The sequence below is a fragment of the Xenopus laevis genome, chromosome 7S (genome assembly GCF_017654675.1).
Source record: "Xenopus laevis strain J_2021 chromosome 7S, Xenopus_laevis_v10.1, whole genome shotgun sequence".
NCBI lineage: Eukaryota > Metazoa > Chordata > Amphibia > Anura > Pipidae > Xenopus > Xenopus laevis.
The window spans coordinates 10,161,079-10,187,941 of NC_054384.1; the positions used below are offsets into that span (position 1 = coordinate 10,161,079).

A 26,863-nucleotide genomic window follows, 5' to 3' on the forward strand; every position below is an offset into this window, starting at 1 on the left:
AGGGAAAGAGTTACATGTTGGATAAGTGTGGCATTGCTTTATTGTGCTTGTGTATGTGCCTCCACAATACTTATTTTCATCCTTCATCTGCACAATAAACCCATTACCTTCCCTTTATACTGAAAGAAGAAGAAGATGAACCCATAAAATATACAGCAATTGCATTGGATACTTGACAGTGGCACAGATAAATAGTGCAAACTGCTTCCTCCTGTGTCTGGTGCAGAAGGCAAGATATATTTAAGAAGACAACCTACCCTAAAACCAACCATGGAGTGCCTACTTAAGCTTGGATTCCTGTTATGGATGCCCTTTTGAATATAATAGATGCTTTGAGTGAGGCGACAGACTTCAAGGCTCTATAGGGCAGACTGTAAAAGCTCGGAAGTGTCAGCAGAAAGCAAGTGAGTAGTGTTGCATTTACCCGTTGTTTATTATATAGTAGACGGTTCCTGTGAAGTCAAATGGGTTTGCAGAAGCCACACACGATTCAACGAATAACACAAGAGTCTGGTCCGTGGTCTCCAGCTTGGCTTGAAGATACAAGTCCTGATTGAGCTTCACAATATATGGTAAATGGTGCACTGGATCTGTAAAAGTAGGAGACTGATGGAAGACCAGAGAGGCACGGAAGAAGCCATACTGAGTTAGAGTATTCCCTATCGTATCATTTGATTGGTACATTAGACTCGCCATGGTGTTTTGGTACATTTGGCATTTCAGAGACAGGTTCATTTTTTTTCTGTGCGTGATCACTGCTCCTTTGGTTGAGTGAGCAAACAGGCTGTTAGTGTAACTGATCGTGTCCCTTTCTACCTGCAAATGAAGCAAAAGTATTTGAGAAATAAGCATTGAAATATGAACTACAGTTTTTGGACACTTTTTGTGGAAATTATCAGTTCTGCAGAGTCTTGGACAACTTCTGAGAATCATCCCGAGGGTTGGTTACATTGAGGCATCCTCACTTAAGAGAGTCAGATAAAAAGATATGCCAGGAGAATATGCCAGATATAAGTGTATGACCAGTACAATAGGTGACTGGCCTGTGTGTCTCTGGAACCAAATTCAGAAAGTCAAACATGTTGTGCTGTACAGGGCACTGTGGGCTCTATGTCGTAGCATTGGTATTTTTGGTCTGTGTGATTCACTGTAGACAGTACTAGGGATCATGTGAGACTTCATGTTTTGTGATGGACCATCAGGGGCATTTTCACCCATTACCCATTAAATCCACGGCCTCAGCCCCTCAACCACTACTCTTGTAATTTGGATCTTCATACCTTAAAGGGATACTGTCATCGGAAAACATGTTTTTTTCAAAACGCATCAGTTAATAGTGCTACTTAAGCAGAATTCTGCACTGAAATCCATTTCTCAAAAGAGCAAACAGATTTATTTATATTCAATTTTGAAATCTGACATGGGGCTAGACATTTTGTCAATTTCCCAGCTGCCCCTGGTCATGTGACTTGTGCCTGCACTTTAGGAGAGAAATGCTTTCTGGCAGGCTGCTGTTTTTCCTTCTCAATGTAACTGAATGTGTCTCAGTGGGACATGGGTTTTTACTATTGAGTGTTGTTCTCAGATCTACCAGGCAGCTGTTATCTTGTGTTAGGGAGCTGCTATCTGGTTACCTTCCCATTGTTCTTTTGTTTGGCTGCTGGGGGGGGGGGAAGGGAGGGGGTGATATCACTCCAACTTGCAGTACAGCAGTAAAGAGTGATTGAAGTTTATCAGAGCACAAGTCACATGATTTGGGGAAGCTGGGAAATTGACAATATGTCTAGCCCCATGTCAGATTTCAAAATTGAATATAAAAAAATCAGCAGCAGCACTATTAACTGATTCATTTTGAAAAACATTTTTTTTCCCATGACAGTATCCCTTTAAGTCTACTAGAAAATGGATTCTGTTAATCTAAGGTCCAGTAAAAAACTAGTGGTCCTTTACAACAACCCCTGGCGGAAGTGAAATAGCACTAGGCGGCGTCCCCTTAATTCTCATGCAAAGAGCACTTCTTTGTAGGATCTGTAACATCTCATATCTCTTGTCTAGACTTGTTTCTTGTCCATTTAATTTTATATGATTCCTGCCCTGATTTCTTAGATCATTCTTCTTCTTTTCACTTCACTTTTTTTTTCTATCCCTGCCAATAGTTAAATTTTTATCCCATTTTCCCCTTGGGTTTTCTCCAAAGGAATTTCAGCCCTCTACCTGCCCACACATGTCAAGTGTCCTTCAGCTTCCAAACTGCAACCCTGCTTGAACTACAGTATCTGAAAAGGAAATCATCTGCAATATTTTCTTTAAAAAATGGGACTTTGTGGAGAATTGACTTTTTTTTTTTATTTTAAATCCCATTGTTCCATGCTTAATAATGACCCTCCCTGTCTTCTTCTGTCTGTCTTATATTGCCAAGATGTCCATGTTCCTACCAGTTGCACTGTCTGACATCCCTTGTAGGGAATGTTAAATGCCAGCCACTTATTCAAGGTACGAGGACGGCATGTTGGGTCATTGAGGAAGACATCGTTTTCAGAGTGACCCAGCGATCGCAGATACGAAAGAGACACTAGAGCTACCATGTGATCAGAGGAGCACGCAAGTGTCACTAGAAAGAGAAGAGGTAAATGCGTGTCAGTAAGTAGCAGTGCAGAATTCCGGTATAATTACGTGTGTTGGATTTGTCAATGCAGGTGCAGAATTCAAGTGCAAGGTGCAGCGTTGTTGATGTGGCCGTAACAGTGCATTCATGGGCCTGCCATACAGGAGTCCTCGGTCTGAACAATATGCCTAAAGATTCCTAATATTTACATAAATCCCATTGTGGCAATCCAGCTATTGAAAAACAATACACACTTTACCTAACACATATTGATAGATCTACAAAGACATATAAAATGCCTGGTTGGATGATTTACTGTAGGGACTCCTGTTCACATGAAATCTTACTATTTTTGGTCTACAGGTTGGGTTTCAGGAGACTCTATGATAACAAGTAGGAATTCTCTCTAAGGGGCAAATTCACTAAAGCACGAAGCAGCTAGTGAACGCTAGCACAAAATCGCCAGTGTGACGTCATTTCATTACTTCGCTGTGCTGGCGTAAATTCGCAAGTGAAGTGGACCTAATCTAGCGCTACTTCACACCCTTACGCCAGGCGAAGTTGTACTATGGCGAAGGGACGTAACTACGCTAATTCACTAACTTGCGGATTTTACTGAACGTTACCTCTTGCGCCAGACTTGCCTTCGTCACCTCAGACCAGGCGAAGTGCAATAGATTAGATAGGGCTTGTTTCAAAAAAAGTCCCAAAAAACGCTGGCGTCTTCTACTTTTTTAAGGGTGATAGGCTGAAAAAGATCATAAATTTTTTGGGTACCCTCCTTCCCCCCTACATTTCCTAACATATGGCACCTAAACTATACAGTGGGCACATGTGTAGGGCAAAATAACAACTCTATTTTATTTTATTTGATGAAGCTTTCCCAGGCTTGTGTAGTGTAATGTATTAGCTGCTACACATACGTCCATTGTACTTTAACTTGGCGCCGTATGCAAATTAGGCATCGCTAGCGTAACTTCGATTTGCTTGACGAATTAACGATAACGCAACTTTGCTACCTTTCGCCTTACTGAGTGCAACTTCGGATTTTAGTGAATTAGCGGCGCCCTGGCAAAACTTCGCCTGGCGAAGTGCGGCAAAGCCAATGCTGGCGCAACTTCGAAGGTAAGTAAATTTGCCCCTAAGTCTAGCCCTAACTGGCCTTCACACTGGTCCCCCTGCCAATGCTCTGCCTTCCCATGGGTCAACCACACAGTTTGGGAACTGTTAACATGAGGTATATTTCTCAATAATAGACAAGTGGCTATTAAATGTTTTAGAAGCTTTGTACCATTTTGTTTAGGGTTGTATTCGGTCTGGTAGGATGCAGTGAACACCACTTCTTTGCCACTTCCAATGCCACCACCAGAATAAACGATGCTCAGGGCATTTGAGGAGGAAATGAAGTTCCTTTCAGGAGTCTCACAAAGGTTTCCAAGCAAGCGAGAACCAAGTGGTGTTCCATCATACACAGACACGTAGGAAGAGTTGCAGAGTGATGGATCTGACATCCTAGAGATATATCACACAAGAATAAATGTAAATAATCTTAAACAAAGACTTACATGAATGTTGTTGAAATATAACCCCCATCATGGCCCAGACAGGATATTAGCTATGGAAGTTGTGGTTCAATAACATCTGAATGACTGCTGGTTGCCTATCCCCTGCCTGACATAATCATCAATGCATTTTCAACCAATCATCAATACAGAGGTCCTGACCTCCCCAACTTGAAAGTTCAACCAATCATTCACTCATCATCATCTCTCCTCCTTCCTAAAAACATGGATGGATATTTCTGATAGACCGCCTAGAAGGCCCATCTAGCAGTGTTTATTGTCAAGCGTGTGACCCTTTCACATCGGTTGTTGATATCACATCGATCAGTTTATTCTATATAGCTAAATAAGATTTCAACTTACTGAATCGTTGATTTCATGTTCATTTACAATGAACTTGAAGAAGCATTTTAATACTCACCTAAATTCTCCAAAAAAGAGGTTTATTTTGTGGTTGTTGAAGACATTGATGTACCAGACACAGTAAGCAGATTGATTTGAAGCGCGGTTGAGAGGATAGCCAATGACTCCTGCTTTATTGGTCATAAATCCTCCACAATCCAGACCTATATTGAATTCTTTGCTTTATTAAATCTGTTAAAAATCTTGTAGGGCTTTAGAATTAAATGGTCAGGTTCATGCACTTCAGTCCGTGTCCCACCATGATTTCATATATTACACATAAGAAAGCACACTTTTCTTGGGCACACCACTTACTTTCTTTCCGTAGGGTGCATTCAACTCCTCAGACTACTTCCAGGCCAATTTCTCGTACACAAATTCCCATAGGGAGGAAGCACACCTGACACTTTGCATTGCCTTTTAGAACCTTTATTCCAGCAGAGTTGGCACAAGCTTTCGGGGTCATGCTGCACCTGAAGAAGGGGTTGACCCCCAAAGCTTGTGCCAACTCTGCTGGAATAAATGTTCTAAAAGGCAATGCCGAAGTGTCTGGTGTGCTTCCTCCCTATGGGAATTCATATATTACACTTCAAAGAACCACTTTATTGGCACAGGATTGGTCCTTTTTTTTTTTTTTTGTTTCACCGTGTTAGATCATTGTTAAAGATGGCATTTAATTGGTTGCTTATAGACAGAATTAATTAAATATGCACAGGTTTAAAGTGACATGCCGTTATTATAGCAATTCCTCAAGTCGGATTGTATACTATGAATACTGTATGATGATATTTTTCACCATAATTCATTGTTTGTTCTCTCTGATCAGATTTCAGCATTCCATAGGTTTAGACCAAATGCAACAAATCATGAACCTATGAGTCAAAATAGTACACCTCCCATCTGACCAATCAGGTTGCGACATTCCATTGTAGTGGAAGACTACTCCACATCACATTTGTTGCAAAGGAGAAACCATATACTTTGGGGCCTTCAAGGCAGCTGAATTTGTAATGCAGTCTATTTGCCAGCAGTACTGGGTATGGACCGGCTACCTAACTGACCAATTAAATTGCAGCATTCATTAGCATTTGAGAACTTTTTCAGTATCTCATTCAACTTATATTTCAGGCTGTGCTGCTTTGGGCCCGGGACTGATGGATTATGTTCTACTGTACCTAGCATGTCGTTGCTTTTTGGCGTAGTTGCATAATGGGCAATGAAGCCACCTTGCTGAGTGACATTGCTGCTTCTGAACACAACTCCCATGATGTTAGAGGAAGAGTAGAAAATCTGACTTCTATTCTGTCCACACAGCTTTCCCAGAACAGGGGAGTTCTCGGGAAATCCATCATGTACCGTCACTGAGTCAGAGGAACAGTTGCTGGAGTATTTCAGACTGTTATTGAAAGACAAAGATATACTTAAATAATTCATCCACTGGTCAAAATTGAGATTTCGTAACTGCAAAACAAAAGAGTGCGTGCTGGCCTTTATACCTGATCAATGGCAGCAAACCCAGTGTCTAGCATACAACATTGTATATAGGGGCTGAAAGTCAACATGGGTATGCAATGAGTATACAACATGTATCATTGTTAATTTGCTGCTCTACCGCCAACATATTGTCCTATTGCTTCCATCGTGCTCCATTATATCTTTTATCTTCTAATCATTCTATCAATTAGAGCTGCTCTACATAACATCACTATTGGCTAATACCTACAGGCAATGCTATTCACACACTAATATGGAAATAAATGTACTGAATAGGACCTGATGTAAATTAGAAACTGACAAATCTTTTGGAGCAGGCACTCAATGAAGGCAAACTTCCATCAGACAAATAGTTCAAAGTGAAAAGAGTTTATTGTGTCCACAGCCTTACGCGTTTCGTGTCATAAACACTTAATCATATGACACAAAACGAGTGAGGCTGTGGACACAATAAACTCTCTTCACTTTGAACTATTTGCTTGGTGGAAGTTTCCGTTCATTGAGTGCCTGCTCTAAAAGGTTTTTCGGTTTAACCACTCCCTGTGCTGAGGGCTCAGGGTGGTGCACTTGGGCCACTTCCTTTTTGTGAGTATAACTCTGTACTTGGAGACCCTAATATCTCACAAATATCATTGCGAATTAGAAACTGATAAATGCTGTATGGAAGGGGCTGGTGTATTTATATAAATGTGAGCGACCAACTGACATTGATTAACATTTATGCAATGTGTGTTCTCATTTATTGTGATTTTGGGTACCTTATTGACTCCAGTTTTAATTTAAAATCACCATCCAGTTTTAATTAACCACCACTGTTGTGTCTGTTTTGTACAGCTGTTACTGCACTAGGCCATATGTAAAAAGTGCAATGTTCCTTATTAAAGGGATACTGTCATGGGAAAAAAAAATTCAAAATGAATCAGTTAATAGTGCTGCTCCAGCAGAATTCTGCACTGAAATCCATTTCTCAAAAGAGCAAACAGATTTTTTTATATCCAATTTTGAAATCAGACATGGGGCTAGACATATTGTTAATTTCCCAGCTGCCCCCAGTCATGTGACTTGTGCTCTGATAAACTTCAATCACTCTTTACTGCTGTACTGCAAGTTGGAGTGATATCACCCCCTCCCCCCCCCCCAGCAGCCAAACAAAAGAACAATGGGAAGGTAACCAGATAGCAGCTCCCTAACACAAGATAACAGCTGCCTGGTAGATCTAAGAACAACACTCAATAGTAAAAACCCATGTCTCACTGAGACACATTCAGTTAAGGTGGCCATACACGGGCCGATAAAAGCTGCCGACAGACTGTGTCGGCAGCTTATTGGCCCGTGTATGGGGGCCCCCGACGGGCTTCCCCGATCGAGATCTGGCCGAAAGTCGGCCAGATCTCGATCGGATGGGTTTAAAAATCCCGTCGGATCGCGGCCGCATCTGTTCGTTGATGCGGTCCAGCGATCCGACCGCCCGTTTGAGAATGCTAGGATCCGATCGTTGGGCCCTAGGGCCCACGATCGGATCTGCCCGATATTGCCCACCTCAAGGTGGGCATATCGGAGGGAGATCCGCTCGTTTGGCGACATCGCCAAACGAGCGGATCTATCCATGTATGGGGACCTTTACATTGAGAAGGAAAAACAGCAGCCTGCCAGAAAGCATTTCTCTCCTAAAGTGCAGGCACAAGTCACATGACTTTGGGCAGCTGGGAAATTGACAAAATGTCTAGCCCCATGTCAGATTTCAAAATTGAATATAAAAAAATCTGTTTGCTCTTTTGAGAAATGGATTTCAGTGCAGAATTCTGCTGGAGCAGCACTATTAACTGATGTGTTTTGAAAAACAACATGTTTTCCAATGACAGGATCCCTTTAATATGTGAAGGTAATAAAAAGTCCAAACTCAACCCAAATCTAGTAAGCCACAGCCTTCACCCCATAGATGGCACATTCTCAACAAGGGGCAGGGTTTACTGTAAAGTTTTCATTATTTGAACTGTGACCATGGCCCATTTTGACCAACTTTTTTCAGTTTAATTGTTGATACTTGTGGAACATCCATTCAGAAATATAGTGCCATGTTTTATGTGGGTTCAAGCATTTTAAGGTGCTACACCTTTTGTTCCTTCAGAGGATTTCGCCTGTAACAAAAGCCTTACAATGATAAATTACTTACTTTAGATCAAGTAAATGCAGTTTCACCTGCATATTTGGTGCCGTGATTATTTTCCACGAACAAAAAGCATTGGGCACATTATAGTGAGGATAGAAGGGACTTGATATCATACCGGCAGGCAGAGTCAATATATCTCCACACTGAAAACGGGTTCCTGAAATTAGGAGAAAAAAGAGGTGGTGGGTGCAGTCACATTATTTAAGTATGGTGTAAGAAGTGGTATTCTCTTTATTGTTGTTGGTGTTTTCTATTTGTTCCATTTTTGTGCTTTGAAGCTCTCTTATCTTGTTGCTATGACACCATTTACTATAGCAACTAGGCTATAGTAACCCCTATACCTGCCAGGTGCCTTTTCACCCCCGTCTTAAATAAAAGAATGAAAAGACAAATGGTTTGGGGTAGACTTCTGTAGATATTTAAAGGGGCAATGTACAATATTGTTCTCCCTGAGCCAAATAAAAAGGTTCTGTGTATTCTCTGATTAAAAAGAATCCATTTATCAAAGAGTTCATTGTAGATCAGCAGAGAAAAAAATGCACAGATCTCTGTGTAATTATAAATGTTTTTAATTGGCCTGTTTTAAAGAGTCAAAATGCACCTAAATCTGTTCCTCCCTTTGATATTTATACCCCTAAAATGCTATATGTGTGCATTTTTTTAGCTTTAAGCTACTGTTATTGATGGGTGAATTTGCGCCGTTTCGCTTCGCCGAAAAATTTTGCGAATTTCGCAAAACGGCGAAAAATTTGTGAAACGGCGCCGGCGTCTCGTTTTTGACGCCGGCACCTGGTTTTTTTACGCCAGCGCCTGTTTTTGACGCCGGCGCCCGTTTTTGATTTTTTGCCAAGAATTTTCGCGGGCGTTTCGCGAATTTATTCGCTGGCGGCGAATCGCGCAAATTCGCGCCTGGCGAATAAATACGCCCATCACTAGCTACTGTTCTTGCCAGTGATGGGGTTAAATAACGTCATCTCTTCATTTATAGGAAGGTGCCATCGCCCAGCTCTGCTGATCATCAGTCCCTTGGGAAAGGATCCAGAATATTAGGAGGGAAAGGAATAGGGAAGTAAAATGCCATAAAGGAAAAACTTCACACTTACCATTGAATTGTGGGAATAGCTGGAATGTGGAAGCTGATCCATTGAATTGTGGGAATGTGTGAGCTGATCCATTGAGTTTTTGGAATCTCAGAAATGTGTCAGCTGATCCATTGGACTGTGGGAACCTCGGGAATGTGGGAGCCGAAAATTCTGCTAAAAAATAAAAACAATTTTTCGATTGATACAACAGTTGCTAATATTCCACAGATACTGTTGAGTAGGGATGTGCGAGTTTTTATGCACCCGCCTGAAACCTGCCCACCCTCCACTCGCGCCCGCCCGCACCCGCCTTCCGGCTTCCTTTTATAGACCAGCGCCGGACCCGGCCATGATGTAACAAAAGGGGTGAGGCAAGCAAGCGTGCGTCTATAAAAGAAGAAGCCGGCAGTGAAAGGTGGCGGGGAGAGCGAATAGGGGTGTGAGGTCGGCCGAACCCACCCGACCCATGGGTAAACCCGAGTATAAACGAATGGAGAATCAACTAATGGAGCAAATGTTGGCAATTCAGAAGCTGCACCTGGATCATTGAGCTCCAGACTCCAACACCGGAGGGAGGAACCAGGGCCGTATTTATATATAATTATTTTTGTTTGTTTGTTTTTTGTTTGTTTTTTAATTTTTTTTTAAACCCTCCCCACTCTCCGCCAAGGATTTCCATAGGAAATGCGATGAGGGAGTGAGGGGTAGGGGGTCCGAGGAAGACTGCGGAAGTAACGTCAGCGCACACGACATAGGGGCGTGTTTAGGTCCGATGCCTTGGTTGGCTTTGGACCTAAATACAGCCCTGGGAGGAACAGTAAACTTCCATTTTGGTACAGTAAAATAATATAAAATGTAAAACAGAAGAAAAAAGCAGAAAACTGGACTGAAAAAAAGTTTTGAAAGGTGAACAGTCCCTTTAATTATATGTCCCCATGCTTTCTGTAAGTTTGCTTCCACTTTGCACTTGACTTTGCCGAATGTTTTATATTATGCCCTTTACACAGTATATGGACCCTTTTTAAAAACCCATCTGGAGCTTTATTTTTTCACTTCTAACACCTGATTGCTAAGGAGGACCCAGAACAAGACTGGGACTTCCCAACAGCCCCTTAGTGAGTCAGGACATGAATTCAGTGCTCTGTACAACCAAAAATAGGGATTCGTGTAAGTCCTAGATTTGAAGCGTGTGTGTGGCCAACAAGGCAGACATTGTTAATAGAAAGCATGATATACAGTACAATGCTTCCTACGGCCACCAGAGAACCTGACATTTTTGGCCCAGTCTCCCAAAATATAGAGAGTACAAAATGCTGTAGGTGTCATACAGGCTTTTGGTAGGAATAAAAATATGACTGCTGGTAATTGTCCTTGTCCGAAACCCACTAGGAGATCTTCTGGTTCTCCATCCAATCCTGTTATTTCAGACAAACTAACATTAAGGGGCCGATTCACTAACTTCGAGTGAAGGATTCGAAGTAAAAAAACTTTGAATTTCGAAGTTTTTTTGGGCTAATTCGACCATCGAATGGGCTACTTCGACCTACGACTACGACTTCGAATCGAAGGATTCGAAGTAAAAATCGTTCGACTATTCGACCATTCGATAGTCGAAGTACTGTCTCTTTAAGAAAAAACTTCCACCCCCTAGTTCGCCGCCTAAAAGCTACCGAAGTCAATGTTAGCCTATGGGGAAGGTCCCCATAGGCTTGCCTAACTTTTTTTGATCGAAGGATATTCCTTCGATCGTTGGATTTAAATCCTTCGAATCGTTCGATTCGAAGGATTTAATCGTTCGATCGAAGGAATTATCCTTCGATCGTACGATCGCACTATTTGCGCTAAATCCTTCGACTTCGATATTCGAAGTCGAAGGATTTCAATTCCCAGTCGAATATCGAGGGTTAATTAACCCTCGATATTCGACCCTTAGTGAATCAGCCCCTAAGTGCATAATTCCAGTTTTCTGTCCTGCTGCTCATTCAGATATAGGCGCCATCTCATTACAGTAATATTCTACACTGTCGTCTATTCAAGGGATCAATTCAGAATGGGAAGGGATCTGTTATACATAGTGAATAAAGTACCCCCTCTTGTAAAATATAAGGATATATAAGGATAATATAAGTTACAGAGGAGTTTCATGACCATATGAAAGTATGAGGCCAAAGGCCGAGTGTTTTTATACAGGTCATGGAACTCCGAGGTAACTTCTAATATCCTCATATTTTGCAACAAGAGGTACTTTATTTATTATAATACTCAAGTTTCAGTGAGTCATGTGACAGAAATGACATCAGAACTCACCGTTTATAAGGATATAATTCACAAGATATTCATGGCTTTTCTGTATTATAATAATATAATAATAATACTTCACAATGGGCTGGATACCTTTTTAACAAACAAGTTATATGTAGTTGTGAATATTACAGGAATAGCGGTAAATGATGAGTTAAATATGTCTCAGAATGAAAATATTTATTTCCCATGAGGATCGGCCTGTTTTTCAGTTTACAAATGATAGAATCCAATGGAACACAGAACTAATGCAACACCTTAAGGGGGTTATTTATCAGAGTCCGAATTGATCTCAATATTTTCTGCTACAAACTCCAATCAAATCCGCTCTGGGTTTTTTGCGTTCATTTATTATTACATTTTCCCAAAAATTTGCTTTGCGGGATCTGATTTTCACGATTTTTTTGAATTTTTCCATCCGATTTTCACGATTTTTTCAGAAATTTTCACCCAAATACTTTGGGGGTATTGCACGAAACCCAATATCCATTGAAAAATCATTGGGACTTCTCCCATTGACTTATATGCAACCTCAACAGGTCTGAGAAGCCGGATTTTCAGATTCTGACTTTTCCATTCTCTGGGGTTTAATAAATTCTGAAAGTTTGTGATTTTTTAAAAGTCCAATATTATAAAAAAAACTCGAATTTTATTTAAGTGTTTATTGCAGAATGCGATGCAACGTTTTAGGGCAGATCCCTTTGTCAAGCATACGGAACATAAATGTGGTGCATATAAATAGACAAGCAATAATTAACCAATTAGACCACCCACAAATCATCCTCCAACCAAGAGCAAAACTCACAGGGGAAACACCTTCAATTTAGGTGCTTAATCACCTTAAAAGTCAATGAAAAATGTCTCAATGAGAAGAAAATATAAAATTCTTCAGTATAAAAAATGTTTCCAGTATATGCTTGACAAAGGAGTCTGCCCCGAAACATTGCACCGCACTCCGCAATAAACACTTAAAGGGATACTGTCATGGGAAAAAATTTTTTTTCAAAATGAATCAGTTAATAGTGCTGCTCCAGCAGAATTCTACACTGAAATCCATTTCTCAAAAGAGCAAACAGATTTTTTTATATTCAATTTTGAAATCTGACATGGGGCTAGACATATTGTCAATTTCCCAGCTGCCCCAAGTCATGTGTCTTGTGCTCTGATAAACTTCAGCCACTCTTTACTGCTGTACTGCAAGTTGGAGTGATATCACCCCCTCCCTTTCTCCCCCCCCCCAGCAGCCAAACAACAGAACAATGGGAAGGTAACCAGATAACAGCTCCCTAACACAAGATAACAGCCGCCTGGTAGATCTAAGAACAACACTCAATAGTAAAAACCCATGTCCCACTGAGACACATTCAGTTACATTGAGAAGAAAAAACAGCAGCCTGCCAGAAAGCATTTCTCTCCTAAAGTGCAGGCACAAGTCACATGACCAGGGGCAGCTGGGAAATTGACAATATGTCTAGCCCCATGTCAGATTTCAAAATTGAATATAAAAAAATCTGTTTGCTCTTTTGAGAAATGGATTTCAGTGCAGAATTCTGCTGGAGTAGCACTATTAACTGATGCGTTTTGAAAAAAACATATTTTCCGATGACAGGATCCCTTTAAGGTGTTGCATTAGTCCTGTGTGCAAAACCAACACAGTACCTTTCAGCATTCAGATTTGTTACACGGATCTTTATTTAGAGAGTGATATTCTGGTTTTCATCTTTTATTATTTGTGGCGTTTGAGTTATTTCGCTTTTTATTCGGCAGCTCACCAGTTTGCAGTTTCAGCAGCACTGATTTAAATTCCAGTCTTTTCAAATTCGAGACTGGAATATGAATAGGAGAGGCCTGGATAGAAAGATGAGTAATAAAAAGTAGCAATACCAAGACATGTGTAGCCTTACAGGGTATTTGTTTTTTAGAAGGGATCAGTGACCCCCATCTGAAAGTTGGAAAGAGTCAGAAGAAGATGGCAAATAATTAAAAAAATAAAATAGAAAAAATATATTAAAGATGAATTGAAAAGTTGCACAGAATCAGCCATTCTATAACATTTTAAAAGTTAACTTAAAGGTGAACCACCCCTTGAAGCTCTGTGATCACTAACATTTTTTAACATCATCCCTAACCTCATCCCTAAACTGGATTTTATACAGCTTGGTTGCACCTATTGATGGGCAAGTTACATGCATTTGTTGTATGAGCAACACTGCTGCGGTTCCACTGGTGGTTCATCAACTGAATAACACTTTACACTGACCCAGGCATCCACTGATTATCATATAGTTTTCCCATCAATTATATTCTTATATTATAGAAAGCAGAAAATATTTATAAAGAGCATAAATGACAGGCGAGGATGGATATCACATGGCATCTGGTCCAAACCAGGCCAGGACTGGCAAGCTGTGGGTTCTGGCAAATGCCAGATGGGCTGCTGTAAGATGCCACAGACCAGGGCCGGAACTAGGGGTAGGCAGAGTAGGTGGCCGCCTAGGGCGCAATCATGATGGGGGTGCACTTTTAGGGGGATTTTGTTTTCTTTTTTTTAAACCCTGGTTTGATTGGCCTTTAATAGTTTTTTAATTTTATATACCGCCTATTGCAACCCCCTCTTGCCCGTGATTTGTACTGTGGGCACTCCCCACTTCCCTCTTGGCTGCTGCTGGCACAGCTACATATTTGTGGGCAATATGATGGATTTTTGGATCTTGCTGGCACAGGTACAGATTGGGGGCAATATGAGGGATTGGCTGCTGATGGCACACGTACAAATGGGGGTAATATGATAGCTTCTGGCAATGGTACACAGATGTTTGGGGCATTATAATGTATTTTTGGCTTCTGCTGGCACAGGTACAAATTAGGGGCAATATGATGGATTTTTTTGGTTGCTGCTGGCATAATTACAGACTGGGGGTAACACTATGATGGATGTTTTGTCTTATGCTGGCACAGGTACAGATGGGGGGCTTGGGGGTAATCTGAGTGATTGACTGCCATTGGCACAGGTACAAATAGTACCCCTATGATAGGCCCTGGCACAGGTACATGGGGCAACATTATAGCTGCTGGCACAGGTACAGGGGGCAGTATGAATGGTAAGGTGGAAAATGATAATGTAGGGCCAGGTGGGGGGGCACTGATTGAAGCCCTTGCCTAGGGTGCCAAAATACCTTGGCCCGGCCCTGCCACAGATAATCCCTATTTAGTAAACTGATGGGAGTTGCTTGGGCCTCTGTGTGCTTGAAATGCCAGGGTCTACTTTGCCTCCCAATCCAGACCTGGTCCACTAAATTGTCCACTGAATAATATACAGAACAGAAGGAAACGCTAAAGAGACAAATGATGACACCAATAAATATTAGCAAAGGATATAATTACCTGGCTGTGTGGTTTGCTGGTCATGTCCTGTAAATTCCATATAAAAAATACATATTAGCATTTAAAGGGCACGTAAAGGCAAAAAAATAAAATCCCATTTTCACTTTCTTTAATGAAAAAGAAACCTATATCCAATATACTTTAATTAAAACATGTGTACCGTTTTTATAAGAAACCTGACTGTATGTAGTGAAATTCTCCCTTCATTTACTGCTGTGGATATGAATTGTCAGACGATCCCTAACTGCTCTGCAGGGAAACAATCATATTTATGAACAGCAGGGGGAGCCCCCGCCTTACTTCCCAGCCATGCAGAACTCAAGCAGCTTTGTTTATGACGATCCCTAAGCAGCCCAGACCACACTGAGCATGTGCACAGTCTTAGTCTTGCAAAGTTACAAGATGGTGACCCACTGTAGCCAACTTTGAAAGCATAAATTATTTGTTTGATTAGGCTTGTGGTGCAGTAAATTCATGTTTATATTTAGTATACAAAATACAGCATTTCTAGCCTTATTCTATTTTAGACTTTACATGCCCTTTAAAGTTTTAGTCGAGTTTATGGCAGTGGTGCTGTCTCGAAATAGCATCCCTGATATACTGTATGTTGTAGATATGTGCTACAAAGAGGTAAATAAATCCAAGTTTATCTATTTCTGTTAATTAATCTAACCCAGAATAACACTCTAATGCATGGAGATTACACACTTGCAATACTGGTGATCACTCAGACAAATTAAAGTGATTTTATCATTACTCTCTTTTAAGAACACAACGCATTGTGTAAAGTGCCGTTTTTTAAAGCAAATTGCCATGTTTTCTACCCAGATTTCTTTCAACGGAATTCCTGTATAATTGTGGGGGCCTGATAAATTGTGTCCACTGCAACTTGAGCAAGATACACAAATATGGTCACCAACTGTCCATCTGTTTTAGTAACTTGTGCGTAGGTTTGTGGTGCACATTATTTCCTCTGGTTTATGCGTTGGAATTGGATCATGTAAATAATTGCCTTTACTTCAGATTCACTCGCCTCAAGTCAACTGTGGCTTTTGACTTGTAAGGGATCCCTGGAATTACTTGAAGGTCCAGGTCCAGTTTATTGTCTGCGATTTTTGTCTAATTCATCAGAGGAGGCTGGGTGGGAACTTGGGTGCACCATCTTGTAACTTTGTTATACATCTTTGCAAGACTAAGACTGTGCACATGCTCAGTGTGGTCTGGGCTGCTTAGGGATACAAGGGAAACTCCCGGTGGGCCCAGGTGTTGGTGGCACATGCTGATAAACATTTGGCCTATTTTTTTGGTCATTCCCTATTTCTATAAGAACAAATAGGCTAAATAGATGGAATAATAGATTATAGTATGTAAATAAAATAGACTAGGAGAATAGAGGTCGAGTGAGGAGAGGAATTATAAAAGTATTGAGAGTGGGCCCCTGGTCTAAGGTTTTTGGGTGGGCCCCTGTGGTCCCAGACCGACATGAAAGTAGGTTGTATTAGCATTAAAAAGGAAAAAAAGAAAATTGTCATTGGCTGAGGTTTAATGTCTCAGTCCAAACCTGTAGTTAAATAAGTATACAGACAATAATACACGAATAATGAAGCTACAGCATATGGTTCTCATTTTGGGGGGGATCAAGCATGAAGTTATATTTCTACAGTTTGCCTTCATTCTGAAACATTTGAATTTGAAGTACTTAAAGCGACACTGACATATGATTATCTATTAGCTGAATGATGGTGTACGAATACCTGAACACATTACGCCAGCGTCCTTTCCATGGATACAGTTCTGTGAAATCCAGCCATTGTGAGGGCATTGCCATAGAGAGGACTCGTATCCTAAGCAGTTCATCACATCCAGAGTTATGGGCCCACTGCCCTGGCCAAAGAAAGCACCAACAGGAGCAGAAATGGCATTGCCACAGCGCAGCTCCCTACACAGCACCTGAGCGTCACTTATATCCCAGGAGTTATCACACACGGTTCCCCAGGTTCCATTATAAAAAACTTCCACACGCCCCTCACATCTGTTTCTCCCATTGGCAAGTCTCAAGGCCATAAATGCGAGTTCTATAATGACAGAAAACAGAAATATCAAAGAGTCATCTAAATGCGCATCCCCTGAAATATGTATTTCCCAGGAGCAGGGTCAGAACCAATGAGAAAGAGCCCTGTATCTCATCACGGGATACAGTGTCCTGGATCAGCTCCTTGATGGGGTAGAGGTGAAAACAGGCAGCGTTTGAGCAGTAACCATGTCTGTAATCTGCACTTTGAAAGGACAAAATAGTTCATGTGCGATAGAAATTTTAACTTTCCACTAGCATGCCCCGCTGTGTCCTATCACACTATAGTTTGGAAACAGAAGTAGTAAGTGTTCCATTTTAAAAAGGAGAGTTGAAATCAGAGGTCTCACAGATGACAGTAGGGTTGCACTACCACTGTGTCATTGCACGAAAGCTGTGGGTCATTGTGCCCTTTAATCTGGGCAGTCACTGTATTGTTTGATTCGGATATTGACTTTGATGTCTAAACTGGGTTAATGGTGTCCTTTAATGCTGGGGGTAACTGTGTCATTTAATTTTACGAGTTTTGGTTCTATTTGATGTGCCATTTAATGTTAATAGTTATGGTTCAATTTGATGCTGGGGGCAACTGTGCCATTTAAGGTGAAGAGTTACGGTTCTATTCGATGCTGGGGTAATTGTGCCATCTAATGTTAAGAGTTATAGTTCCATTCGATGCTGGGAGTCACTGTGCCATTTAATTTTAAGAGTCTTGGTTCTAGTCAATGCTGGGCTAATCGTGCCATTTAATGTTAAGGGTCATGGTTCTATTCGATGCTGGGGGTAACTGTGCCATTTAATGCTATGAGCCATGGCTTTATTCAAAGCTGGGGGTAAGTGTTCGTCTAATGTTAAGAGTTGTGGTTCCATTTGATGCTGGGGGTAATTGTGCCATTTCATTTTAAGAGTCATGGTTCCATTCGATGCTGGGGTTAACTGTGCCATTTAATGATAAGAGTTATGGTTCTATTTGATGCTGGGAGTCACTGTGCCATTTCATTTTAAGAGTCTAGGTTCTAGTCACTGCTGGGCTAACTGTACCATCTAATGCTGGGAGTCACTGTGCCATTTAATGTTGAAGGGCACCGTTTTGTTTGATACTGTGTGTCAATGGGCCTTTAAATACTTTACTGGGTCTAAGCAATTTTTCAGTGGCACTTTTTGAGCAGCATGTTTGCCTCAGAAACTCACAACACCTCTATCAAGCACATACCATTTCTGTACAAAGTGGAGAAGGCCGGGGTCTGGACAGTGGAGCCTATAAAGTAAAATACCATATTAATGCCATGGCCAGGTAACAAGCATTTTTAAATTACCATCATAATGAATCAAAAACATTAGGGAGACATATGCGGAACACATTGCAGTTTTAATAAAGGGAACGTTAATAGAACATCATAGTGACGCAGAACAGCACAGAAAACATGCCAAACGAAAATACATATTTACCTATCGCTGAGAACAGCTGGTGATGCTCTGCAAATACAGAATGAAACTATGTCAGAAACATTGCATGTGTTAGTGGGGGTTACACTTACTAATATCCTTACGCTACTAAAGGCTGAAGAAGTAGACAGTAAAGAGAGGGTTGCAATAAAAGAAATTGTCCTGCTGGAGAAATACAAAATATTAAAAGCTGAATTTGTTTTTTTAGACGCACTCTATGATGCATTGAGGTAATGCCCGACCCCTGCCCAGCCAATGGATCAAATCCAAATAGCAGGTATAGACAGTGACGCAGTATGGGGCAGCTGGGAAGGGGTCTTACTAGCGAATTATGATTCAACAGGGAGCTACATTTTCTTTATTCATTTCCAAAAGGAGAAAGTCTGTGCCATGTTGCACCATGCTGAGCCAATCAGGCCATCTAGAACAGTTGAAGAACCGATGAGTGGGTGGACTTTAGGCAATCCATGCATATAACAAATTTATGAACTAAAACTATATTTTCTTGAATCACTTTGTACCTAAACAAACGACTGCAACATCCTGACTATGTCCACAGTTGTGACGTTTCAGTCCATTGTGAGGACATTCCCATAGAAAAGACTCGTGGCCTCTGCACTGCACATCATCCAACACTATGGGTCCACTCCCTTGGCCAAAAGTTGCTCCTGCAAGGGCTGATCTGGCAAAACCACAGCCCAGTTGCCTGCACACCACCTGAGCATCACTCATATCCCAGAGGTCACCGCACACCGTTCCCCAGGTTCCATCATAGAATATTTCAACACGTCCCTCACATCTGTTCCTTCCATTGACAAGTCTCATAGACGTGGGACCTGTAACAGAGAAAGAATAACAACATGAGCTGAGGTTTAGGCAAAGATGCCTCATGCTGCAGTTTGGGTTCTTAACTCAGACCTAGTACATGTTCTGTTCTTGAGGAGCATTGTTTTCTTATTTGGACCAGCATCTTTCTCTTTCCATAGAGATGAGAAGAACGTATTATTCTCTATAGATGCACATACTGCGTCAGTTTATATTCACTATTTACATGATCCCACAAACTCTGATCAATAGGGGAGTCAATGAAAAGGCAGTAGTCAGTTTTATGATTAACCTCTCAACCCTAGAGCCACTGAAGGGTAGGGATCTGCTCTTGGAAGTGTCCCATCCCAAGTTCCACTCCATTTTCCCTTCCCCATTCTACTGGCAAGGGACCTCTGTCTTATCAGTGACCATATAATCAAGCCACTTAAACACAGGACTTCATGGAATGGCAGGGTGAAAAGTGCAATTATTTTTCTACTTTACACCCTACCCTGTGCTGAGTACCTATAAGTCATTGGGGCAAATTCACTAAGCGCCGAAGCGCCGAAAGCTAGCGTTTGGCATTTTCGTTACTGCGCAAATTCACTAACGAATGCTGACGTAGTTTCGCTAGTGTTACTTCGCACCCTTACGCCAGGCGAATTTTCGCTAGCGACGTAACTACGCAAATTCACTAACTTGCGCAGTGTACTGAACGCTACCTTTTACGCTAGACTTCCTTCGCCACCTCAGACCAGGCGAAGCGCAATAGAGTAGATAGGGATTGCTTCAAAAAAAGTCAAAAATTTTTCTAAGTCCCAAAAAACGCTGGCGTGTTTTCTACATTATGGGTGATAGGCTGAAAAAGATCGAAAAAATTTTTGGGGCTCCCCTCCTTCCCCCCTACATTTCCTGACTCATGGCAACTTACCTAGACAGTGGGCACATGTGTAGGGCAAAATAAAATTTTTATTTGAAATTTGAATTTGGCGCCGTATGCAAGTTAGCCTTCGCTAGCGTAACTTCGCTTTACATAGCGAATCAACACTAGCGCAACTTCGAATCTTAGTGAATTTGCCCCATTGTGTTGCTCAAATAAAGAGATTAGTAACACATCAATAGCAATTTTAATAAGGTTTCCTACATATATTTTTTAAGGCTGGTCCATTTAAGGCCACATTAAATGCAACTGACAATGTGGAAGTAAAAACATTTTTTATCAAAGGAGCAGTAAACCCTCGATGTTCCTCTGCTCAGTAAAGACATGAGCAAGGTCTTCTGAGCTTTTTTCTAAGCAGAGCAACATCAGAACAGTTTTTCCTTCTGAATGTATCACTCCTCACTACCTTGTCTTTATTAGAAAGTAAGTCCAATCCCATATCATCATATAAATGGCTCATGATTTCACCATTATTTCAACAGCCAGTGTTTTAAAATGGTTAGTTTCACATCATGGAAAAAACAACATGGTTAATAGTCTTTTTAAGGTTCTTCATCGGTTACCTGTTGGTGTTGTCCAGTAAGCATCTAAAAAATAAACGTCATATATAGATCAGTTTAACACCCAAACAGAATATATCTTGAATTATCTATTCATTAGAAATGATTTAATTATATATTATATTGCATTGCGCAGGGAAGACATGAGAAAGGTATTCTGAGGTTTCTCTCTTTCCCAAGCACAGTAACATGAGAACAGTTCTCTGTTTTCCTCTGAATGTATCTTTCTCCTGACCAGCAGGTGGGGCTGTTGTGACAAAAGTCATTATATTAGCAAACAGCTCAATAAAAAATTATTATTGTTAATTGCAAAAGTTCTTAGAAGAGCACCCTGAGCAATTTTATATTCATTTTTGTTATTTTAGCTTGAAAACTACAGTTACCTGATGATACTGTTGTTCTCTGATAAGCAGCTGAAGAAAGAACGAATAGAGAGTGTTATTATGATATCATTACAGAGCATTAGAAAGAAAGGTAAGGGCACTTTCCTTTTGCCTATAGCTAATAAACAGAGTAGAGGGGCACATTGGAGACCATGTACTATTTTAAGGGATCCTGTCATGGGAAAACATGTTTTTTTCAAAATGAATCAGTTAATAGTGCTGCTCCAGCAGAATTCTGCGCTGAAATCCATTTCTCAAAAGAGCAAACAGATTTTTTTATATTCAATTTTGAAATCTGACATGGGGCTAGACATTTTGTCAATTTCCCAGCTGCCCCTGGTCATGTGACTTGTGCCTGCCCTTTAGGAGAGAAATGCTTTCTGGCAGGCTGCTGTTTTTCCTTCTCAATGTAACTGAATGTGTCTCAGTGAGACATGGGATTTTACTATTGAGTGTTGTTCTTAGATCTACCAGGCAGCTGTTATCTTGTGTTAGGGAGCTGTTATCTGGTTACCTTCCCATTGTTCTTTTTTTTGGCTGCTGGGGGGGGGGAGAGAGGGGGTGATATCACTCGAACTTGCAGTACAGCAGTAAAGAGTGATTGAAGTTAATCAGAGCACAAGTCACATGACTTGGGGCAGCTGGGAAATTGACAATATGTCTAGCCCCATCTCAGATTTCAAAATTGAATATAAAAAAATCTGTTTGCTCTTTTGAGAAATTGATTTCAGTGCAGAATTCTGCTGGAGCAGCACTATTAACTGATTCATTTTGAAAAAAAAAGTTTTTTCCCGCGACAGTATCCCTTTAAGGTGTTGGGCCCATCTCTAAGCTTTCGTTCAAGGATATATCTAGTTAAGCCATTATTTGCCTTACTGAATAACACAATGGGCATTGGGTCATCTCATTGAATTGCACATGGGAAATCATGGATCTCCTTACATTGCCAGGTAGATGCATTTGGGGAATACATCCGCCATTACATTTATTTGATACTCTGATTGGTTAGGTCCAAATGGATCTGACTGGACACTTCATTATATTCTTCAGCACTGAGGCACCCCAATATCATGTTGTTGGATAACCTGCTTGTTTTGATGATACAGTATATGAAAGACACATTTAGAAATCTACTTACCAGAACCAAAAGCCTGATGATTAGAAATTTTGGTGAGCCCTAGGAGAGAAACAATCCAGAATTAAATTTAAGTGCAGAACAAATTGAAAGGGTCAAGTGTAAAACTATCCAGCATTCCAGTTCCAATCCAAACAACAAAACAGATGCAACCAACATTTAAATACAAGAGGCAGGTACGGAGTGTAAGTGCAGAGCAAAGTGAGATGGTCAATTGTGAACATGGACGGAGAGGGATTTTTTTGTTTGGGTACACTAAGGGGCACATTTACTTAGCTCGAGTGAAGGATTAGAATGAAAAATACTTTGAATTTCGAAGTTTTTTTGTTTGGCTACTTTGACCATCGACTACGACTTTGACTTCGAATCGAACGATTTGAACTAAAAATCGTTCGATTATTCGACCATTCGATAGTCGAAGTACTGTCTCTTTAAAAAAAAATTTGACGACCTACTTCGCCACCTAAACCCTACCGAGCACCAATGTTAGCCTATGGAGAGGGTCCCCATAGGCTTTCCTAGCAATTTCTGGTCGAAGAAAAATCGTTTGATAGAAGGATTAAAATCGTTTCGAAGGATTTAATAGTTCGATCGAACGATTTTTCCTTCGATCGTTCGATCGAACGAATTGCGGTAAATCCTTTGACTTCGATATTCGAAGTAGAAGGATTTAACTTAGATGGTCGAATATTGAGGGTTAATTAACCCTCGATATTCGACCCATAGTAAATGTGCCCCTACGTCTAATGTTACTTCACCAGTTTTTTCACCAGCAATTTTCAACTGGCGGAGCTGATTCAGCTCCACATTGGGAGGATTTTTTTTGTCTGAAAATGCACTAGAATCTGAAATCTGTCCCATACATGGGCCGACTTAAAAGCTACTAACTGATAGACTCATCGGCTGTCTGATTAAGTACTAAGTAATGTTCCACTTGAAGATAAAGAAGCAGAGCTGGCACTCGAACTCATGGAGCCCACGACTAAGCACCTTGAGGGGTGTGAAACGCGTAGGGTGGATGGAGATGAAGCTACATTTTTAACTTTTCTACCAATAAATTTGTTTTTTAACTGAATATCTCTGGTCTTGTGAATCCGTTCGAGTGCCGGTCAGCCTGCTTCCTTGTCTTCTGCTGTACCGCTCCCTAAAGCTGGGGGTCTGGGGCTGGTGCACCCAAAACACTTTCACTGTTTGGTGAGTTACTTTACCACTAATTCTGGAGCACCTTGTCCTCCTCTAACCATTTTAATGTTCCAGCTTGACCAGGGTCGGACTGGGCAAGTGCACGAGCGCACGCCGGCTGCCCAAAAAACATAGTGCGCGCTTTTGCTAGTAGATGAGATGGAAAAAAAAACTTTCAACAACCATCAACCAAAAAAATTGTGTCTAAGTGAAAGTAGCCTAACTGATCTGCTAGCTGACCCAGAGGAAGGTGATAATACATTAAAGGCATTTGTGCTGCAGTTTAAGCTGTGATACAAATGAAGGCAGCACTCCAGTAAGAAGAAATTACATATTTATTTTCAGTAGTGTCACTAGAGGGGGGGCGGGCCCTGGTGTGTGACACGCAGCCGGGCCCTGCCCCCTCCGTACGGCAGCATTTTCAGTTGCGCACGGGCTGCCGGGGGGGGGGCCTGGCCCGCTCGCACCCCCTGCTCCCACGGTAGTTCCGCCACTGTTTATTTTCTAGGCAGCTAATGATACAAGGCCTTTAACCCCTTTAATCAATATCCAATCACAATAGTTCCATTGAACTACTTGGGTAGGTGTTGGCTGAAACTCACAGAGGTGTGAAAGTGTCATCTGATACAATTGTACCATAACGACTGCATCTCACCTTCCCACTTTTTTCAGTTTCAGCCAACACCAACCTGAATAGTTCCACGGAACTGCCATTGACCATTATGTTTTGTGCCAATAACCCCTTGCAATATCTAGTATAGGTCAATCTAATGATTACTCAGCAAATCCAGCTGTAGATAGGCAGCTGTAGGCAGATTTACCTATACTAGATATACCATGACCTGGATGAATGAAAATCTTCATAGTCAACCACTTGCAATAATTCCTTCCAAAACCATTTATCCAGGATTTCAGATGTTCAGAGATCAGATGCAATGTAAGTTACATGTACCAGACAGGCAAATGGAGGATTAGCTGTTGCTTTGTCTCTTGTCCCTGATCCCCAGAACAAACAAGCTCAGTCTTACCTACTCCCTAACTAGTCAGCAGCACCTTCTGCCCCTTCCCCAGACAAGATCAAATAGACACATTGGTGACACAGAGGATTTTAACCGTGCTTTTTTTTTCTTTTAATTCTTCAGGCAAACAGCTTTTGGGAGGCTTAGCCTCTCCAAGCCTTAATGAAAATCCGCCGATGATTGTGAAACTCTTCAGACATTCCATTTCCGATCCCAGGGGTGATCCTGGCCCTTCTGTCGCCCCCATACCCCATGCGCTCACCTTTTTTGCGATGGTGGGGGTAGAGGGGGGTCCACAACACTGCCGGAGGGAGGCCAAGATGCTAGCGGAGAGAACACAGTTACACTCTCTGCACTAGAAGAGCCACATTTCCTGAAATTCTGCTTTTAAAGTTACCAGTAGCTGCATTTTTGTTGTCCCTGGTCAGCAGTGGGGCGACTCACCCGAGGCAGGTTTCTTATCTCACTTCATTGAGGCATTGCCCCTGTCTGATCCATACAACAAAACAGATTCAACGACATTTAAATACAAGGGGTCGGTATAACATGGAGTGTGTATTAATGCATGTAAATAGCATTTGGATGGTGCAATTTTACAACCACTTTAAAACTTTTTAATGCACATTGCAATTAAAAATGAGCCCTTGGAATCTCCCTTTAAGGAATGTGCCTCTTATAAGGATGACAGTTTTTAACACATTAATCAATTTCCTTTTTCTAGACACTTTATTACATTTTTCAGCAGTGAGGCAGCCCGATATCTATTCTTGTTGTTGGAAAACCTGCATGTTTTGATACATGTTCTTCATACCAGAACCAAAAGCCTGATGATTGGAATCTTTTCCGTGCCCTAGGAGAGAAACAATACAGACAATAAATTTAAGTGCAGAGCACTGCGGCACCCCAATATCTATTCATGGTGTAGGAAAACTTGTATTTTTAGATGATACAGTATATGAAAGACACATTAGAAATCTCCTTACCAGAACCAAAACCCGGATGATTCGATTTTTTTCCGTGCCCTAGGACAGAAACAATACAGACATTAAATTTAAGTGTAGAGCACTGAGGCACCCCAATATCTATTCATGGTGTTGGAAAACTTGCATTGTTTGATGATAAAGTATATGAAAGACACATTAGAAATCTCCTTACCAGAACCAAAACCCAGATGATTTGATTTCTTTCTGTGCCCTAGGAAAGAAACAATACAGACAATAAATGTAAGTGCAGAGCACTGAGGCACCCCAATATCTATTCATGGTGTTGGATAACCTGCATGTTTTGATGATACATTATATGAAAGACACATTTAGAAATCTCCTTACCAGAACCAAAGGCCCGATGATTGGAATCTTTTGTGTGCCTTGTCAGCCCTAGGAGAGAAACAATCCAGACATTACATTTAAGTGAAGAGCAAAGTGAGATGGTCAAGTGTGAAACTCTCCAGACCAGGGTCAGACTGATGGATGAAGGACCCACTGGGGCTGCCACCCCATTGGCCCCCACACCCCCAATGGGTCCCCACTGTGCCCCCTTCCCCCCTAAAGGGGCTACCCACCATCCCCCAAGCGCACATAAATGAAACCTACCTTCAGAGCGTCATGGGAGGAAGATCAGCAGCCTAGGGGAGCGCTGGTGGGGTTCGGGTCTAGGCCGGCGGAGCCTACCATGTTTTTTCCCGGTGTCCCACCGGCCCAGTCTGACCCTGCTCCAGACGTTCCATTTTTGATCCATAAAACAAAACAGATGCAACCGACATTTAAATACAAGGGGCAGTTATAGTACGTAGTGTGTAATAATGCATGTATTTGGATGGTGCAATTTTACACGCATTTAAAAATGAGCCCTTGGAATCTACCTTTAAAGGAGAACTAAAGCTTAACTAAAGAAGTAGCTAGAAATGTTGTACATGATGTTTTGTGCTTCAGGACCAGCCCAAGGCAACCACATCCCTTTTGCAGTAAAGATCTGTGTCTCCAAAGATGCCCCAGTAGCTCCCCATCTTCTTTTCTGCTGATTCACTGCACATGCTCTGTGCTGCTGTCACTTACTGAGCTTAGGGACCCACTCACAATATACAGTACACATAGAATAGAAATGTCACAATATAAGGCTGATTAGTAATTAATACACATAATTACTACATGGCAGCACAGAAACCAGTGCAATTAGCATCAGAATTTAATAATCAGCAAACCTGTAGCATCAGCTAATATTACAGGGGAAGCTCATTTTCTGCTGGATAATTAGTGACGAGCCCTAAGCTTAGCTTCTCAACAGCCAATCAGAGCCCACTGAGCATGTGAGTGTCACAGAC

The 26,863-nt window shown here is 41.3% G+C and overlaps 3 protein-coding genes across 3 annotated transcripts; all 3 read right to left on the minus strand.

Moving 5' to 3' along the window:
* Nucleotides 1–1,854: 1,854 nt before the first annotated feature.
* On the minus strand, nt 1,855–4,298 carry cuzd1.2.S (CUB and zona pellucida-like domains 1, gene 2 S homeolog). Its single transcript, XM_018227333.2, has 2 exons — nt 3,897–4,298; nt 1,855–2,611 (listed from the first exon to the last, which is right to left on the minus strand). Exons 1-2 carry the CDS (start codon nt 4,114–4,116, stop codon nt 2,346–2,348), a joined length of 486 nt encoding a protein of 161 aa, XP_018082822.2. The 5' UTR covers nt 4,117–4,298; the 3' UTR covers nt 1,855–2,345.
* A 1,285-nt stretch (nt 4,299–5,583) lies between these two features.
* Nucleotides 5,584–17,067, minus strand: LOC121396201 (deleted in malignant brain tumors 1 protein-like). The gene is made up of 5 exons (XM_041570870.1): nt 16,755–17,067; nt 15,001–15,027; nt 9,337–9,489; nt 8,237–8,390; nt 5,584–5,965 (listed from the first exon to the last, which is right to left on the minus strand). Exons 1-5 carry the CDS (start codon nt 17,062–17,064, stop codon nt 5,587–5,589), a joined length of 1,023 nt encoding a protein of 340 aa, XP_041426804.1. The 5' UTR covers nt 17,065–17,067; the 3' UTR covers nt 5,584–5,586.
* Nucleotides 17,068–17,107: 40 nt separating this feature from the next.
* Nucleotides 17,108–26,269, minus strand: LOC121396373 (deleted in malignant brain tumors 1 protein-like). Its single transcript, XM_041571236.1, has 11 exons — nt 26,237–26,269; nt 25,527–25,565; nt 25,355–25,393; nt 24,806–24,866; nt 22,346–22,384; nt 21,208–21,237; nt 20,828–20,851; nt 19,039–19,353; nt 18,521–18,547; nt 18,263–18,329; nt 17,108–17,276 (listed from the first exon to the last, which is right to left on the minus strand). The coding sequence occupies exons 1-11, from the start codon at nt 26,267–26,269 to the stop codon at nt 17,108–17,110; spliced, it is 843 nt and encodes a 280-aa protein (XP_041427170.1).
* Between the last annotated feature and the right edge of the window lie 594 nt (nt 26,270–26,863).

What these genes read in the sequence shown, in the direction of transcription:
- cuzd1.2.S (XM_018227333.2), bottom strand. Translation starts at nt 4,116, where the DNA reads ATGTCAGATCCATCACTCTGCAACTCTTCCTACGTGTCTGTGTATGAT. An exon ending in ATACAACCCTAAACAAAATG is followed by an intron (nt 2,612 to 3,896) that starts GTACAAAGCTTC and finishes TTCTCTTTCTAG; the next exon opens with TGACACTTGCGTGCTCCTCT.
- LOC121396201 (XM_041570870.1), bottom strand. Translation starts at nt 17,064, where the DNA reads ATGGCCTTGAGACTTGCCAATGGGAGAAACAGATGTGAGGGGCGTGTG. An exon ending in CGCTGGCGTAATGTGTTCAG is followed by an intron (nt 15,028 to 16,754) that starts GTATTCGTACAC and finishes TGGAATTTACAG; the next exon opens with GACATGACCAGCAAACCACA. An exon ending in GCTATTCCCACAATTCAATG is followed by an intron (nt 8,391 to 9,336) that starts GTAAGTGTGAAG and finishes TCCTAATTTCAG; the next exon opens with GAACCCGTTTTCAGTGTGGA.
- LOC121396373 (XM_041571236.1), bottom strand. Translation starts at nt 26,269, where the DNA reads ATGGAACGTCTGGAGCAGGGTCAGACTGGGCCG. An exon ending in AGCAGGGTCAGACTGGGCCG is followed by an intron (nt 25,566 to 26,236) that starts GTGGGACACCGG and finishes TTTCTGTCCTAG; the next exon opens with GGCACGGAAAAAAATCGAAT. An exon ending in TTACTGGACAACACCAACAG is followed by an intron (nt 19,354 to 20,827) that starts GTAACCGATGAA and finishes TCTCTGTTACAG; the next exon opens with GTCCCACGTCTATGAGACTT.